The sequence below is a fragment of the Gavia stellata genome, chromosome 6 (genome assembly GCF_030936135.1).
Source record: "Gavia stellata isolate bGavSte3 chromosome 6, bGavSte3.hap2, whole genome shotgun sequence".
NCBI lineage: Eukaryota > Metazoa > Chordata > Aves > Gaviiformes > Gaviidae > Gavia > Gavia stellata.
Window position 1 is genome coordinate 39186033 of NC_082599.1, and position 18253 is coordinate 39204285.

General features: G+C 34.9%; 1 protein-coding gene across 2 annotated transcripts in view; it reads right to left on the minus strand.

The window, feature by feature from the left end:
- ANKRD28 (ankyrin repeat domain 28) overlaps positions 1 to 18253 on the minus strand; it is a 76419-nt gene that overhangs the window by 8724 nt on the left and 49442 nt on the right. For both annotated transcript variants that reach the window (XM_059819040.1, XM_059819039.1), the window contains exons 12-26: positions 16778 to 16841; positions 15404 to 15472; positions 13685 to 13825; positions 8423 to 8534; positions 7756 to 7782; positions 6780 to 6854; positions 5803 to 6004; positions 4265 to 4352; positions 3684 to 3801; positions 2872 to 3091; positions 1382 to 1469; positions 1202 to 1285; positions 531 to 676; positions 262 to 344; positions 36 to 118 (exon numbers count right to left, since the gene is read on the minus strand). In XM_059819040.1, the coding sequence (XP_059675023.1) occupies positions 36 to 118; positions 262 to 344; positions 531 to 676; positions 1202 to 1285; positions 1382 to 1469; positions 2872 to 3091; positions 3684 to 3801; positions 4265 to 4352; positions 5803 to 6004; positions 6780 to 6854; positions 7756 to 7782; positions 8423 to 8534; positions 13685 to 13825; positions 15404 to 15472; positions 16778 to 16841 (1600 nt within the window). The remainder of the gene's footprint in view (positions 1 to 35; positions 119 to 261; positions 345 to 530; positions 677 to 1201; positions 1286 to 1381; positions 1470 to 2871; positions 3092 to 3683; positions 3802 to 4264; positions 4353 to 5802; positions 6005 to 6779; positions 6855 to 7755; positions 7783 to 8422; positions 8535 to 13684; positions 13826 to 15403; positions 15473 to 16777; positions 16842 to 18253) is intronic.

An 18253-nucleotide genomic window follows, 5' to 3' on the forward strand; every position in this document is an offset into this window, starting at 1 on the left:
CTCATCTGTAAAACACACTCACTGCCGATACGTACGTTTGCAAGGCTGCATTCGTGGCATTGATGAGGTTTCTATCCGTAATCTTCTCCAGTATTAACAAGGCACTAGTTTCATGACCCTTAATACAGAACAAACATCTGTCACATAAAAAATACTCTTCAAAAATTGTTTAAAATGCCTTTTCAAAGTAACAAGTTAAAATTTGCAAACAGTGCTTGATAACACAAAGCTCAGCACCAGTAAGTCAGACTATGCACACACCTTGCTGCAAGCCAAATGGAGTGCTGTGTTCTTAGAACTGTCTTGCAAAGTCAGATCAGCCTTAGCACTGCTAACCAGCACCTCTGGGGAAATAAAGGTTTGTATTAACTAAAAGTGTATTCCTTAAAAGTCTTAATGGCTTACATTTGTGCAAAATGAAAACATAATTTTGACAAAATATATCCACCTTAATGTTAACTATAAGGCAACTTTACCCATAGTAAGATTAACAAACTTAACAGCAGAAATATATAAAGCTTGCTCTTTACCAACTGTATTTGTCTGTCCATTTTCTGCAGCCATCATTAAAGGTGTTTTCCCAGAAGAATCTACAGCATTTACTTGAGCATTGTGACTGAGCAGAAGCTGTAGACACTCAACGTGATCTGTAAAAGCTGCTGCATGAAGAGGAGTTCTACAACAGATCAAAAGACAATGGCCATGTTCAGCCGTGCTTTCTACTTTATTCAAAGGGACATGCTGAGTGTGATCCTGTGGATATGAAAGGCTGGGCAGTCCCTCCCACTGATCCTTTGAAATCAGTATTGCTGGAGTTATGAATGCTGCCTTTAGAAAGTCACCTTCAAGTTTCAAATAATTCCCTCTATGTAAGTTATAATAAAGATACAATTTGATGCCGAAAAAATAAAATACGCATAAAATACTATCCATGAAGTGACACAATTTAAAACATGCTTAAACTTCTCTATATAATAAAAAGTCAATTCAAGTTTCCCAGATTATAACAGGATTTTTAAAAAATCTAGAATTTATTTCTAGCACAGAATAATAAAAAAGCGATTTTTCAAAGAATAAAAACAGGGGAAGGGGGAATTAATGTAAGTAGCAAATACAAAACCCCAAATGATTGTAGAATTTAGCAGAGCCACTCTAACTCCTACATTACAAACATTCTTCCACTGTGCATTTACATTCTTACCTTCCTTTTGAATCTGTTGAATTTACAATACCAGCACCTAGTGTATCAATTAACATTTCTGCAGCACCTTCATTGTCATTTATCCTACAAGGAATTAAACAGGCTGTTATTTACAGAATGATAAATCTTTTGTTAAATACAGCAATGAAATCTATGAAGAATAATTTTGCATTTCCTTACACAGCACAATGCAACGGACTGAAAGAATTTCCTTCCATTTTCTGGAAAACTTCCTGTTCCAGGAGGAGCTCTACACAACTGTCATGACCTAAATCAAATGTAAAAGTTAGGTATTAAAAAAGGGAAATGGTCTATTTATGGATTACAACAAAAAATATGTATCCAAATTACATTAAGCAATATTTCACTTGAAAGTTTCAATGACACACTAGTTCTATTTGATACGGCTATGTTTAGGAACTAAGACATTTTTAGAATCCTGAAAATCAAACCAACATTTTACACTGTAAACTTTGTGAAATTTAGAAGGGATCTCATGCTGTGTGAAGAACTTCCAGAACACTTATTTGGTTCTTTACGCCTCCATGTTTCAAACTTTTCTGTACATTCACCACTCAGTCTACATGAAAAAGTCTCTACCATTTGAGGGTTATTTTTGTTCCACTGTCTTGCTAAACCCAAAGAGAAACAAAGTCGATAGTCATAACAGAAGTTTAACAAGAACATGTTCAACCTATCATACTATTATTTTCAAAATTTTATAGGCTGCTGCTGTACAGGTAGCTAACAACTGTAACTACCTGTTTTATCTTTGATGCATTTATGCAGAGAACCTTAGTTCAACATTCGCTGTTGTCTGAAGATTTGTATTTTCACAAGTCCTGTCAAATTTTCATTCTACAAATCAAGCATATTTCAGTTCTGTTTTATTCAGACACTGCGGTCACTCTGAAAATGGACCAAGCTTTAAGAGTTTGATTTTATGAATGTGATAAAGAAATGTTATTCTAGTTCAAATTACCAGTGTATTACGTAGTTGCTTCAGCTGTGAAGACAGTCTAGTTAGTTATTCACTTAAAAATAATTGGTAAAGTGAAGCTCTAAACCCTAACTTCTTGATCATTCTCTATCACATGACACAGAGGTGAAATAAATGAGAACCTCTACTATGTTGGAAAGGAACACACAGAACAAAATCTTTAGCAAAGGGGCTGAATGAGTTTCCTATCTTTTAAGGCCTCCCTCACCCCCAAATCCAAGAAAGTATCAGTCAAGAAAAAAAAATTCTTATTGAATCACTTTTATATACTTTAGCTTCTTGTGCCTATCAAGGTGGATTTGAAGGAATTTAAAAAAGATTTAATCTGAAACCATTCCTCTCAAGACTCCCTGTGAAGGTTATTTTTTTGGGATGTGTGGCACATTTGTATTCACAGGTACTATGCTGAATTTCTTGAAAGACTCCTTGAGGCATAAAACTAAGAAGGCAGTTTATAACAAAAATGTAGTACAAAAATAAACACCAGATATTACGTATTGGATGTTAATGCATTCCCCCCTCAAGATATCATGTTCATCATATTGTCACATTGACTAATACAAACTGAAAGAGGACAGACTTTATATTGTGCTTTTATAAGTAGTAATAACTTCTATCTCAATATCAACAAATACATTTAGACACGTATTTTAACCTTAATGTATTTTACCGTTATAGCAGGCCCAATGCAGTGATGTATAGCCATGATTGTCTGCTATTGCAGGTACTGCATCCACAGATGTAGCTGACTGCAGGAGAGCTCCTAGAACACCTATATGTCCACAAGCAGCTGACAAGTGTATAGGGGTTCGCCCCCTACAGTCTCGTAATAAGGACTTTGCACCATGTTGAAGCAATGCTTCCACACATTCCTCATGCCCAGTAACTGCCTGTGAGAGAGACACAAGAAATAGCAAGTTTGCAAATACATACCTTGGCTTATATAGATGAATAACTAAAGCAAGCAAACTTCAGGCAATTTCATACATTTTTAAGTAATAACAAAATAAGCACAGCTGTTATTTTTATTCCTGGAAACAGCCACTGTGTTGGAAAAATAGCAATGTATTATCATATTGATGACAGAATAATTTCTTGGAATAACACTGAATGAACTGCTAATCTCTAGGGCTCATTCAATTGTCTTATCTGGCAGAGATTATAAAATAAAATTTGGCATATGGCACGCATCACACTTTTCCTCCCATTAACACTACCCCCATCCCATAAAAAGCTGTACTCTGGGACCTCTCCAGTCAACACTTCACAGCAAGATTAAGAGACTCTGGAAGCCCAGAAGAATTCTAAGGGTACGGAGCAAACAGGCAAAAGTGTGCCTTTTGAAAGCAACTCAAAACACAATTAAAAACTAAGAATGGCAAGATGACAATAGTGAGAAATTCATTAACACTACATATTAAGTCCGTATTTGAAATCAGTATGTATAAAACTGGAAAGGACAGAAAAGGAATATTCTCTTACCCCTCTATGTAATGCTGTCCTTCCCCACTTATCTTTGGCATCTACATTTGCTCCTTTGTTAAGGAGTGAATAAACGCAGTCGGTGTGCCCATTGAGAACTGACAACATCAGAGGAGTCCTAAGCAGAGTGAAATAAAGTGTAATCTACATGGAAATTTAACAGACTAGCACTCAGCTGAAATACAACTACTACTACCCTTCTGGACAACACTTAAAATTTACATCATCAATGATATTCTCTAGCACTACCTTCACTCTGAGAATGCCATTCATATTTCCTTTTTAGATACAAGAAAACAAATTAATATCCCCTAATTCAGAAGTCCTGATTAAGTTACTGAAATCCATTTTTTCAGCATCTGGGCAATAAGACACATTTTCGTTTCCTCCCAACTGAACAAGAACGCTTTTCACCGCCAACATTATCTTTATTGCAAAATACACAGTCTCATGTGTCCTAGTTCAAACATTATCTCCCTTTAAAGTAACAAATTAAAAACGACCAATGTAAAATACTTAGTTTTTCCTTTTATAAAATACAGCAGCTTGTGAAGAACAGAATGTACATCATTTAAACTCACTGTCCATTTCCATCTTGAATGTCCACTGCATTCTGTGGTTCTGCATTTCCTATCAATAGCCGCAAACATTCTGAGTGACCATTTGTAGCTGTAAAACATCATAAAAATATGAGTTTTGCATCAATTGCCTTTGAGTATACAGCTCAAACAGAACGGTAACCTGCTCAGACTAAATCCTATTAGCTTGAGAACCCACTGTACAGCTTTATTATTGTTACAACTTAAATTAAAAACAAAAATTATGAACAGTAGCAAATTATTTCAGGAATTAGGTATTCTCAACTGTATAGTATTAAAAGTAATAGATTCCAACTGTCAGTTGCCAACAGGTATTTGTTTTTTTACATATAAATGAGGTTGCACACATTAACTATAGTTTGAATATATGCTTATACAACATCCACAAGAAGGAATAATTAAATGTAGCGATTACCATAACTTTTGCTTGTTTTAAGGCACAGGTAAAGACATACCTAGCCAATCATATACAGACTTTCTTAGCAAGTGTAGCATGTGCACAGTTATGAAACAACAATTGAAATCACATTTAGAAAGAGGGGAAGGAAATGTAATGCATAGAAGTAATTAACCAAGCAGTTTAAAATAAGGAAAAAAGAAAAGAAACAAAAAATAGAGAAATCACATTTAAATGCATCTCATGAAAGAGAAATGATTGCTTGTTGGAGCGGAAATTATTTCTGACATGCAGCTGCTGTATTCAGTCCACATAAGAACAGTGACAATTCATGCTTCCCTAGCAGGCAGAAATGCTAACAGAAATTAGGAGAAGCTAAATCAAATAGAAGAATACCGTTTGTGCTCATGGACAACAAATTAAGTGGTAGGAATGATGATGTTTTGTACATAATGCTCTTTTTACCACAACATTTCTGTAACAGCATAACCATAAATGTCAATTTAAATAAGCCTATTTTCAAAGGGAGGAAAAAACCAAGAATCTAGTATCAATGCTAGACTTTGAGAAAGGTAGGTTTATAGAAGTTTTCTAGGAAAGGCAGCGAGAAAATATTGCAAAGGATTGTTGTGATTTTGAAAACACTCAGGAGTCATTTAAATCCTTGGAAAAAACCCAAAGTACAGTTTTCATGTCTCTTATCAAACTGACGAAATTCTCCAAGACTCCAGTCATTTTTAGAATTATTTTACTGCCAAGACAGGCAACACAACTCATGCATCTAAATTTGGGCCTACGCTTTGGGCTGCGTGAAAGACAAGGAGAGAAACAGGAACATGGCATTGACACTTGTCAGCACAGCTAGCCTAGCTAGTTGAATGGACAAGGACCCTTCCAGAGAGCAGCGTGAAACAGCACTCCTCGAGCCAAAATTATTTATTGGGTTGATACCGGTTTCTACTCGCAACTGCTTTGTTACACCTTTCTCTGCATAGCATATACCTTAAAAGTCATCATCTATTCCTAAACGCTGTTTCTTAGAACATTAATAATAGAGACTTCTAAACATGAAGATGATCCCCTTCAAAAGCCAAAATTTTAGAGGTTAGCAGTTAGCACATACCTGCAGCATGTATTGGGGTCCTCTTTACAACATAATCTTTCACCAAGATTGATGCTCCCTGATTAATGAGCACATCTACACATTCCACGTGTCCCTTAAAGGCAGCAAGATCCAATGGTGTCCTTCCATTATTATTCCTCACATCAAGGTCCAGCAGCGACTGTACCAGCACTTCCAGAGCTTGATGGTGGCCATGATAGGCCTACAAGAATAAGAAAAGTGTTTAGTCTACCCGTGCTTCACATTTTTCCCTTTCTTACCAGGATTACATAAATGAAACTGTGAAGATAGTATTTTTGTTTTAACATGTGGACAAGCTACTGATGCAGCATGTAAGTAGTTACAATTATTATGATCAATTTAAAAAACCCACAATTTCAAACAAAAAGGTTGGTGGGTTTTTTCCATTTTATCCTTTCAACTCAGCAACTGAAACTACTTTCAGAAAATCGTCTGTCTCCAATTTGTATAATTACCAGTATTTTGAAAACAGCATGTTTCCTTGCTTCATGTTATAGTTATATCACCCTCAGATTCGTTCAATTGAGGAACATATGCAAACTCAACTAATTCCTATTAGTTTTTTTAATACAATATTTAAAAAAGAAGAAGCCAGTAAAATTTGTAAGTAAAAAGAATACAGTACAAATAGCTACAGTTAACATGACTGGTAAAACAGAAGGGACTTAGGGGATGAAACAGTTAAGAGATCAGAATGGATATATGTGGATAAAAAAATAGCACAGAGAATACTCTGTAGGTGTGTGTCAAGACAAAGTGTCAAGTTAGCAATAAAGTAAGTTTCAAGTGAAATGCAAAAATTACCCTGTATAGCCCATTCAGGAATATTACGTACGTATTTTTGCATTTCATTTATTGTTATTGACCTTTTTAAAAAAAAATCCCAAATGAATAACCCTATGTCAACAACCGTTTGCAATTAGATGAGCTATCATCGCTAAGAATGAAATACTTACAGCTAGATGCAGTGGACTTATAGGTGCTCTGTTGTCTGAATCATTCAGCATGTCAGTACCTGATGTTTCCATTAGCTTAGCAGAGAGAGAAAGTCAGAGTGAGTGCAAAAACCCCTCACCATAACAAACATTCAGCAATAATTGCTAGTTTCCAGTGTACACAGATTGAAAAATAAAGGAAGAAAAATCAGAAGAGTAACATAGGATTACAGTTTCCTTAGGAATTCTAGATCTCCTTCAACCTTTAAAAGAGTTTGAATTGCAATGACTGCAACACCTCCTCCATATTCATCTCCCAAGCACAGTTGTTTACTTTTGCATAACAATGCAATAATGACATCAGAAACGAATCTAAAATTATTCTTTTTCCTGAAGCAGCCATATGAAATAATATAGATGAAATGCATTCAAAGGGAAGACAAGGACAGACCCAAACAAACAAGGTAAGCATTCAGAGTAGGTGAAAAGTCAGCAGGAAAACAATACAAGCCAGAAGGCAGGACTGATTTCTCAGAACAGAACAAAATTTCCCGAAGAAATTGACCCAAAAAATGCACAAGCATTACAAAATAGGAATAAAATATCTACGTGTGTACATTTCTATTTGTTACTTTCACATGTGTTTTAAAGTTTTAATTCTGGGTCTTTTTCAAGACCATATTTAATGTAGTACACTAGAAGAATTAAAACATTCGAAGTGTTTGAAGAACACCAAATACATTCAGATCACTAAGTTTTCATTATCACACTTTTATAACATGGTCATATGACTCTTAAGTAAAAAAAAGGCTTAAAATTAATTTTCTATTTTAAAATTCTGAATTGCGATTAAATCTGAATTGCAATTGAAATTAAATAATACATCTATGCATTGAAGAAATGGTTGAATAAGTCTAAAAATAAGCAGTATTTTTAAAATTACGTGTTCCCTTTTGCTGTACAGTAGTACTTTAACAGTGAGAAATAATACACTTACAACATCTAGAGGTGTTTCGCTTGCAATCTGCAATTAAAAAATTCAGAATTCATGTTTGAATACATTTGAATATAAAAGTATAATTTGTATAAAAATACTAGGTTGTATAACACAGAGAAAATAAAATTAGCATAACAAATAACATACACATTTTTGCAAAGGGATTAATGAAAAACTACCCGAGGCTTTAATATCTAAAATTCTATTATACGGGCATTAGTAACTGTAACTACAGGAACTATTTTAAAAGGCACCCTTACTTCACAGGTTTTTCCTACATTTTAGTTTGCTCCTTCAGATGATATTTTTGAAATTTCTTAACACTTCTCAGTGGGATAACTTGTGGTTATTTTATTTCAGCCATCAGGAAAAAGCTTAGCAGTGTAAGTTAAGAAACAAAAACAAAACTAATATCCCACATCCTCAACCAGTTAACTCTTCATCTCCGAATGTGTTATCTTTTTATGCCAGTATCTACCATCTTAGCTCCTCACCTTGCCCCTATTTTAAGAGTACCAAGGGCTTAAATATTTTTCCTCACAGGGGCTGAAAAACACTATCAACCTAGCTTACAGATGAAGAACCAAGGTGGAGGAATCCCCTAGCCTCTGCATCATACTCTGTAAGAGCAGCTGTTACAGCTTTCATCTATGATGTATTTTCTTACCAATTCAAGACATAAGCGATGACCATAAGCAGCTGAATAATGAACTGCATTGTATCCTTGTTTGTCTCGGATCCCCGGATTGGCATCATTTCTTAGCAAGTATTCCAGGCACCTATTTAAATTGACATATGCAACCATATATCTAAATGTTGAATTTCAACTTCACACTAAGTGATAAATTGTTCCAATTCAATTGGAAAATAGAATACAACACACAGGAACACTGATTTAACGTACAATATCGGCTAGGACTAGAGGACACCTAATTCATTACACCAAGTGTTAGGGTCAATCACAAAGCTTCCAAAATTTGAAAGACTCCTTCTCTGCAGATATCCTGCATCCTCCGAATTATCTGACTTGGTTAAAACTAGTATTTCATGGCTATTTTTCTCCTAGCTAATACAACTGCAGTTACCTTTGTTAATACAAATGATTACTATTTTTGTATGTTTTTTCTGTATCAGTACATTCTTCTGTATTTAATACAGAAGGAAGAGAACCAATAGCTGAGTTCTTCATGGTCTGTATCCAAGAGTCTCAGACACACGCTTCCACTACCAGACACTAATTTATTGATTTTTTTAATACAGTAAACACACTTAGTTATTGGCATACTTGTATCCTATCACTCCTTACACAAAGTTATAAGGCAGAACATGATCAGTACAGTTTCAACCAGACACTCAGCCAAGAGGATGAAAAATAGGGTATTAAAGTCAGCGCCCTCTCCCTGTTTTTCTAAGAGACTCCATGCGTGCACGCACACTAAAAGATTCCAACCATACAATTATGAATCAGTAGGGTTAATGTGGTCTACCATTTCAGCAATATTTTGCAAAGCCTACAAATAATGACAATGAGAACTCTGAAGCAGTAACCACCAGAGAACAAAGAGGTAAATTGATCTAGACTGAACTACGTGACACATAACAATCTCAGTTTCAAGAGCTTCAGGACAACAGGATAAAGACTGGTAAGAAACGAAAAGCCCCAGAGTAACATCAGGTTATTTTGCAAATGTATTCATGAGACTATAATAAGAGCCCCCAAACGTCCATATAGACACTGAGCAAGATCAAGGTTGTCCAGAGCCTCTAAAATTCTGAATTAATAAAATAGGAAAGGAGGAGAGATTTTAGATTTCTTATTGACAGCTTAAGATGATTCTGGACTTAGTTTGTCTCAGTTTGCTTGAACAGTTACGATTATGAAGGTCTCCTCATGTTCTACCTTAAGCAGAACCTTCAGGATCTGAGAAAGTGCACATACCATTTTGCCTGATAACAGAACCAAGACTGCGTCTAATTCATAAGACTACTTGCCTTGAGAACAAAACATCTGGTACTTCACAAAAGGCAGATGGACTTCAGATCCTTGAATCTGATCTCCCAGTCTGGGTTCACCAAAGTTGAATTGATTCAAAACCATCTGCTAGTATATTGAATGACTGGATCATTTGCTTCCAGCAGGGGAAAAAAAAGACTTCATGACATCCCACTTGTCAACATTGCACATTGTGATTAGATTGTCTGTTGAGACCTGGGCACAATATTTTTGAAGGGAAGACCAGAAAGCTCTGCATGTGTCCTACACAGCTGTGTAGAATGATACGAAACAGTTTGTCGTTTTTCCCCGAGATAGCCACGATTTTCACAAGTGCGCTCTGCCTATAAAGGATCATCTGTTATGATAAAGCAAAATGAAGAATGGAATGGGTAGATCTTCTCACCACTGAAGGACCATTCTGTAGGTGAAGAAGCACAAAGACATGCCCTTGGAATGCAGAGATAGCTAGTCACCATCATGATCTTGAACTTGCTGCTGAAGCCATGTGGTTTTCTGAAGTATACAACAGGTCACCATCCCTTCTCTTTGGGATTATGAAATACTTCTGCTTTATCAGTTAAATAAAATGTATGTGAAGCTACAATACATTATCTTGGCAATTCCAGCTTGGAATCTTTCTTCCTTAGCACAGTTTATCTAAAGGTCTCACAGACTACCATTATCAGTAGTGACAAATGGGACAGTTGGGTACACTGAAAATATGAGGGTTTTAGTTCCCAGTTATCTCATGGGAAATTGTCTGGTAGAAAGTTAAAGGAAATGTCAACATTTGTAGTTGTAGGATATGGCTGTGCTGTGAAGTCATGTGAAAAACTCGCAGTGGGATATGGCAGGTTTAGATTTGAGAGGCAGGAATCCTAACATGACCTCTGATCAATGCCATTAAGAGTAGAAACTTCATCATTCAAAACCCAGGAGAACATTCAAACCTTGGAGAAATACAGGCAGAAATTCTACAAAAGCAGCCATTTCCCGAGGGAAGACAGCATGACCCTGCAACACCAGAACCCTTCGTAAGTTCTTTCAAGGACAGGCACTGTTCCATCTGCTGACTCCAGGCAAGTTCATCTGAATGAGATCCAGTATCAGTTGTGATGAAATAGAAACACATTTCAACGTGAGTAAGACAGCTGTACTGGGTGTCAAGGGCCCAACAACCTCATGTGCAACAACAGCGATTTGCTGAAGAGAAGACCTGAGATTTGCTTTTCCATCCCAGACAGAGGTTGAAAGTAACAAACGAGGTAGACAGAGATGAAAGGGGCAAAAAGCTGCAAGAAAAACTGTGAACAAGGAAGCGTCTAACTACAAAGTACTCTGTCTTATTACAAGGTTGAGAAGAACAGGGGTAACACCAAGATGCATTCTCATCATTTTGTGTCCAGCATAAAGGACAAAAGGACTTAGGTAGGTAGTGAAAAAGGTAAAAATTCTCCACTTTTAAAGAATAACATATGTAACACAAGATGTAAGTAACTCTACACCAAGTTCAACGTATCTAATAAAGAGCAACCTGTAAAGCATATCTATGTTTTTAACCAACTAATTTGTGTTTTATTTGCCCAGTAAACAAATGCCTGGATTTCATTAATGGCAATTGTGCTTGTATGTTTTTATTTGAATTGAAATGGAATGAGATTTCTGAGAATCCAGAGACAAGTCAATTTGTCCCATCGAGTGAGAATTACTGTTCCTACATTTTATTTGTCCAATTGCTTAACTTTCTTTGCTAATTTTAATCAATGATTTTGTGTTAACATTCATGGCTCATTAGTAAAAGTTAAATATCACTGGCCATGGCTATCTAAATTTCTATACTTGTGTACTTTCTGTATTTATGTGCTCACAAAAAAACCAATATACATTACACTGCAGGAAGCAAAGTCTACTAAAAAGTCTTGAGTGCCCATTCTTTCCAATGCAAAATAGATTATTATTTTGCTGTTTCTTCTCATCCAGGAAAGAGATTAACTTAGCATCTTTTGCACACTTAACTGTCCTCAACAGGCCTTTTCAGAAGGAGATTAATCAAACTTTCTGAAAGCCCAGATAAGTTAAATTTATTTCCCATTTACTTATTGGTGTACTGTCTGTTAAATAATTCTAACACAGAAAGAGCGTGTTTTTTCTCCCATAAGATGCTGCTTAGTTTATCTCATTCTGTGATCATGTTTCTCTGTTTAGTCTTGTCAAAATGAGGCTTACTCGTGTTTGTTCCAGATCAGAAGCATTTGTTAAAGATACAAAAGAAACATTTCCAAACAGGCACAAACAGGAAAACAATTTTCAACAAAAACATCCTTTCCCCTAAAATCTGTCTTTAAAGATGTCTGAACAAAGACTATAAAAATGCACATAAATATCTTTGGAATGTCTATATAGATAATTTCCTGACAATTTTTTTTCCAGGCTTTATATTTCAACTCAGTAATCATTTTTAGCTTCATTCCTATTTTGAATATGAGCTGAGCAGTACTGGTTTTCCAGCTGTTACTAATTATCTTGTTGCATCAATATAAAAAGCTTCTCCTCAGGCCATTCCGCTTTGCAGCCTGCCTTCCAGAAAGCCAGCTTAATCAGAAGGGCAATATCATGTGGGTTCCAGAGACGATTCTTTGAGTTATCTCCCAAAGCTCTGCAGTATTGCCATCATCATTCTTGCTCGTGCCTTTTATAAGACAGATGGCAAAACGATGTCATCTGAAAAACCATTATAGTTTGGAGGTTTTCAGAGCAACTGTGAAGCTAAAATTAATCCTAGCTCAACTTGTAAGAGGGCAATTAAAGTAAAATTATCTCAGCAAACTCCAGCAGGAACTGAAAATACATCTAAAAAGCAGCACACAATTTTGTTTTGAAATTTGGCTTTATATGAAAAAGGCATGCCTTTAAATATTAGTTAAATAGCCATGAAAGTATTCTTTATTTATTCTTCAAAACCCAATCTGTAAGTTATATGCCACCTTGTTCCTATTGCTACCTCACCTTTTAAAAGGTGACAAGATGACATGGCACTAAGCAGCACTCTTTTCCAGTGAAGGTGTCACTGTATGCATTTGAAATGCAGTGCTGCACACCAGCTTGTTTTGACCTGTGTACATGAGTGTGTGCACATGCAAGTGGTACTCTTCTCAAGTCTCAATATATACAATGTCTAGAGCTTAGGTAACCTCATCAATTTTTTCTAGCTATATATAAGCTTTGCATGTAAGCATTTAAGTCATTAATGACTATGTTGAATACAACCAAATATACACACGCAAGAGACATTTGTGGATTTATGAAAGTTTCTGGACGCATTTCATTAATAAAAGTATAACTACTTCACAAAAATTTACACTAACAAGAAATAGAGTTGTAATGCCAAACAGGAACAGTTTAATCAAGCACCAAATGGATAAAGTGTCTTATATTGAAGTGTCGAGTTAATTTTATCCTGATGTAGGCCTACTGTAACTCACAGTCTAGTTTTACAGTGTATTTCTGACTAACTAAACAGGTTTTTGGGCAACATTAAGAACCCTCCATAAAACACACCATCCTTCATCAGAGTTTGATTTTAAAGCAGAATGACCCTGCTGCTCACAACTGTCACAATAATGCCCACAAATGATATTTACTCAACCACTACGCAGCAGGTGGGATTAAAAACTCTATTCCCAGTGAATTCCTGAATTACGACATCTGCATGATAGGACATAACCAAAAAATTATAATACATTTTACTATTAGTAATTTTTTCTCAGAAATATTTGTTACGTAAAATATTTTCTATACAATGAACAATTCACTGTCAAGTTTAATCTTTAAAAATATAAAAAATGCATTTGCAAATCTGAAGTCAGAACGTACATGAAATTCGCGGCTCATGTTTCTATGGAGAAAGGCTTTAGTACAAAGCATGCCACTTACTTTCCATCTGTGTCTGATGCAGCTGCATAGTGCAGAGGTGTACAACCCCTCTCATCAAGGTCATTCACACTAGCTCCAGATCCCACAAGGGCAAACAGGCACTGATAATTACAATTGGCAGCAGCATAATGGAGTGGAGTTCTTTAGTACACATTTAAATAAAAAGTACAATGGTAAATAACAGCAAAATAATGTTACAGAGACAGAAAAAGCAAAATAAAATGAAACTTAAATCCTCCTTACATTTTTAACAAGTATTTGTGGTGAAGAATGCATCATTACAATATTAAAAAATGGGGCTATTTTCTCGGGGCCATTTAATAATGCAGAACAATAGGGGATGTATTTGCCAGCCAAAATATGCACAAACTTTGTAGTAAGGGAAGCTTTAAGAATTTTCTTGTGTAAGCATATAGAGGAAAATCAAGTTGACATTAGAAATACTATTTTTAGTTAAGCAATTTCAAGCCACATGGAAAAATATGGACAAATCTAAGAACTGCATAGCAATTAAACAAGGTCAAAATAAAACACAACAATTAACAAACAGATGTTTTCGACAAACACATCAGAATTTTGTTTAAGAGAGGCAAGCATTATTTATTTAACTATACTGACATAGCAGAGGTATTGCTAAAGAAAACTTTTAAAAATATACCTTGTCTTCTTATAACAAAACCATGAAATACTAGTACTGATGTATAATCTTAAAGGAAACTTATTCCAGCTTCAAACACAAACAATTCTCTAAATAAACCACTTCAGGTAAAATTTCAAAAGCACCAAGACGACTCAGAATTCCATTTTCTATTTTTAAAAAAAGAGATTGCTACTATAAACATCTCAATTTTGAGGAGACATTCAAACACTTTGAAGTGTCCTACCTCTTCCCTCTCCCTTAAAATTACTTTTCCCCATTTCTCTCCATTTTTAACTATTTTAATCTTTTCCCTCTCCTGAAATAATTGCTCTATATAACATGCACGTCAAACCAAAAACCAAACCGACAAAAAGAACAACTTTCAGTGACAAAAAATTGTGACAGATAGTTGTTCCTTTTTCAGGAAAGAATGGAAGTGGAATTGAAAACAAAATACAACTTTGGAACTATAACATTCTCGTCAAGTCCTACTCCTTCCATTCACATCCTGGAAAATCATATTTTCCATGATATGATGTGAGATTTTACACAAGTACTGATCATGCCATCTAAGCTTAAATAATCCTATAATAAAAATAGAAATTAATGTCATTCCAAAAGACTTCAGAGCATGAATAAGGAAACAGAAAGCGATGGATATAATGAAAGGGAAAAAGGTGAAGCAGTTATAATAAAATAATGGATTTTTTTAAAAAAAAGCTTAGAAATAGCAACAGATTTATAGGTTTGACTAATACATTATTTGGAAAACATCACTAATGTCCTTGGATGAGAGCAATTTAAACTCGTTAGATCCATGTTATAAGCAAAAAAGGCTCAAAAATTACAGCTGAATATGGAATGCCATCTTTAAAAACAAGACTAAACACCTACTTAACAAAACACAATAAACAAAATGTGTTTGTAACTTTTGATAACATATGCTGAAGCACAGTTTATTAGAGATATCGTATCTTAAAAAACATTTAAACTGGAACACACAGACTTGCCCACACAGCAATATGCTACTATAATACTTTTAACAGCCCTTTGCAATACAGAAATCTAGAATGTCTTACCTCCCAAATCTGTCCTTTTTGTTGAAGTCTGCACCAGTATTTAGCAGAAGATTTAGGCACTCCAAATTCCTATTAAATTAATGCAATATTGCTTGTGATTGCAAATTTTATTTCCTTAATAATGGCCTCTGCAAAATCAGAACTGCTACGCATACACATCTCATATTTTTAACTGAGCTGAACTATCATACGGTAATTTTGATAAATATATTTTTATATGTAAAATATATTTCATAATTGCAGGACCAAACCAGGAAATAATACAAATTATTTCACGTCCATATATAGAAATCGTATTGATATCAAATGGCATGCAGAAAAGCACATGAACTTTAACCTAATTTAACAGAAATTTCAATTCTTTAAAGCAAACAAACAATAACACCTGCATGTCACATGCTTTTTGCTACCAGGATTCCAGCAGAGGCAAGTTTTTAATGTATATTTTTTAAGGCCAAATGCAAGTTGCAACATAAATATTTTACTTTGTAGTGTAATTAATTTTCAATACAATATGATCATTATAATAGATGTACAATACTGCTTATAGTTTAAACACTATCTTAGTAACTTTCCTAAACTGGAGATGAATGAGGGAATGTGTCACAAATTATGTGTTTTTATATGAAAAGATAGGATTTTAACCTTAATCATTTGCAACAAGGATGTATCTATCAAGTATCTTTTGACTTAGAATGATTACTTAACAGTATTACTTAAACAACATTGAAACAGGAAAATGAAAATATCAATATCATGGAGTTCTTGTGTCCCACAAAGTGTATCATGAAATTTATTACCCAATTCTTCCAGGCAATTTTGAGTAGCTGCTATAGAAAACCTACAATACAATAACAATAATCAATATGGATCACAACTCAAGTGATGAGCAAGTAGTTCTGACTACTTCATCCACCTAAACTCTGGAATTTAATTATGGCTTTTAATTTAGTTAGATTGATCTTTTGTTTATGGATATGGCAAAAACATATTTCCAAAAGTTCCTGTTCTCGACCTCATGTCCTACAGTGATCTTAGCTGGGCATGCCATCTTTGAATGCTGTAAATTCTAAAAATTGTATCATCATCTAGGAGATTTTAAAATAAAATTCAGTTCATCCCCAAGCATAAACCTAAGGTAAGGCTGTTGATACTTGGACACTGTACTCCAATAATTACTTATTGAGCTGAATATTTAATTTATTTTTATTGTTTGTAGACAGAATCCATCTTGAAATTATTTCCATGTTTACATAAATTCCAAGGGGAGAGGGCAGGAAAAGCACAGAGAGGAAATAATAAAAAAAGAAAAGGAATGATCAGCAATTGAAAAAGGAATACTAAATATGAAAGCATGAATGCTTTTTTACATACCCTCCAGCTGCAGCTGCGTGAAGACAAGTCCTGCCAAAGTCATCTGGTGTGTCGATGTCAAAACCTACAAATCAAGTATTTTACAAAATCATTATGTAACACCACCTTTCACAAAACTGCTCTCATCTACTCTTAAGAGAAATACTTGCTAAGCAAACTTAACAGCTATTTGCAAAAAAGCACTTAAGCACTGAAAATTTGCTTCATTTGAAACACATCCTTGCTATTTGAACATCTGTTTTTCAAAATATTACAAGTAAAACTGAACAGGATAACATAGAAAACAATTAGCTGCACTGAGGCAAGAGGCTATATACTTTCCTACCCTATCTGCCTGCTAGTATTTCTGTGTAATTTAGTACTGAATATAAAATATATGAAGTAAAAGTAATATCCTTAAATTTTCCTATATCAGTGGTATGCAGAGATTTTTTATTTTTTATTTTTAATAAAGAGGGGGATGCCAGCATTACTAAATCCAGAAACTACTTAAATTTCATCCTTGAGTTTAGCTCTTTAGTCCCAGAGAAAGAACTTTGTTAAGCTGGAGTGAAGGCTGTAAATAGCAATTACTTACAGAGGAGTTCTTTAGAGACCATTATAGTTTTCTCTTCCAAAAAATGTGTGAACTGTGGAACTTCAAATTTGAGATCACAACCATATACTTTGACATGAAGATTACTATTTAAATCAAGTTTCAAAGCTACATTTTTGGTTTGAGAAAACTACTATAGTCTCCTAAGAGTCTTGCTCTTGTGTAACAAAACTTTTTTTCCTTTTTAAAAATTGTTCAACAACGATAAATAACGAACAACACAGGATGTGTTATTCAAGAATACTGCTAGTCAAGACTTCCTACTCCATATCCCCCAAAACATAGGTTTTATATGCGCCACTATGTTCTCCTCCTATTTCAACAGGCAGTGATATACAGCAAACAATTTAAGATAGCTTACCAATCTGATTTGAAAAGTAGTCTTTGATGCCTTTCCACATCCCTAGGTTGCTTGTCTAACATCACTAACTACTTAAATTTCATTCCATTCTGGGACAAGGCAGATTGATGAATTTTTTTTTTTTTTTAAGGTCCGGACATAAATATTAATGAGTTTTAAAACCAGAAATTCTTAATTTACATAAATGACTCTTCCTCCCAAAACTAAAAGGGCACATAGTCTGCTGATACCAATCCCCACACCAAAAGCACGTACTAATAAGCTGTTAGCAGCATCTAGTCTTTCCAGTTTGAAGGCTGAATATACTCTTCAGGTCCTTATCTGCTCCAGGCTAGATTTACATCCAAGTTTGCTCAACTCATGTAAAAGTCACAGAAACCACTTGCAAGTCTTCCGCAGGGATTCCTTTGCTATACTGAATCTCCAGTAAGGGTACAGCCACCACAGCACCATATGCAGAAAGGAGAAAGAGCCAAAGTATTCCTCATTTTGAATGCATCCAATTGAAACTTAGTTAACT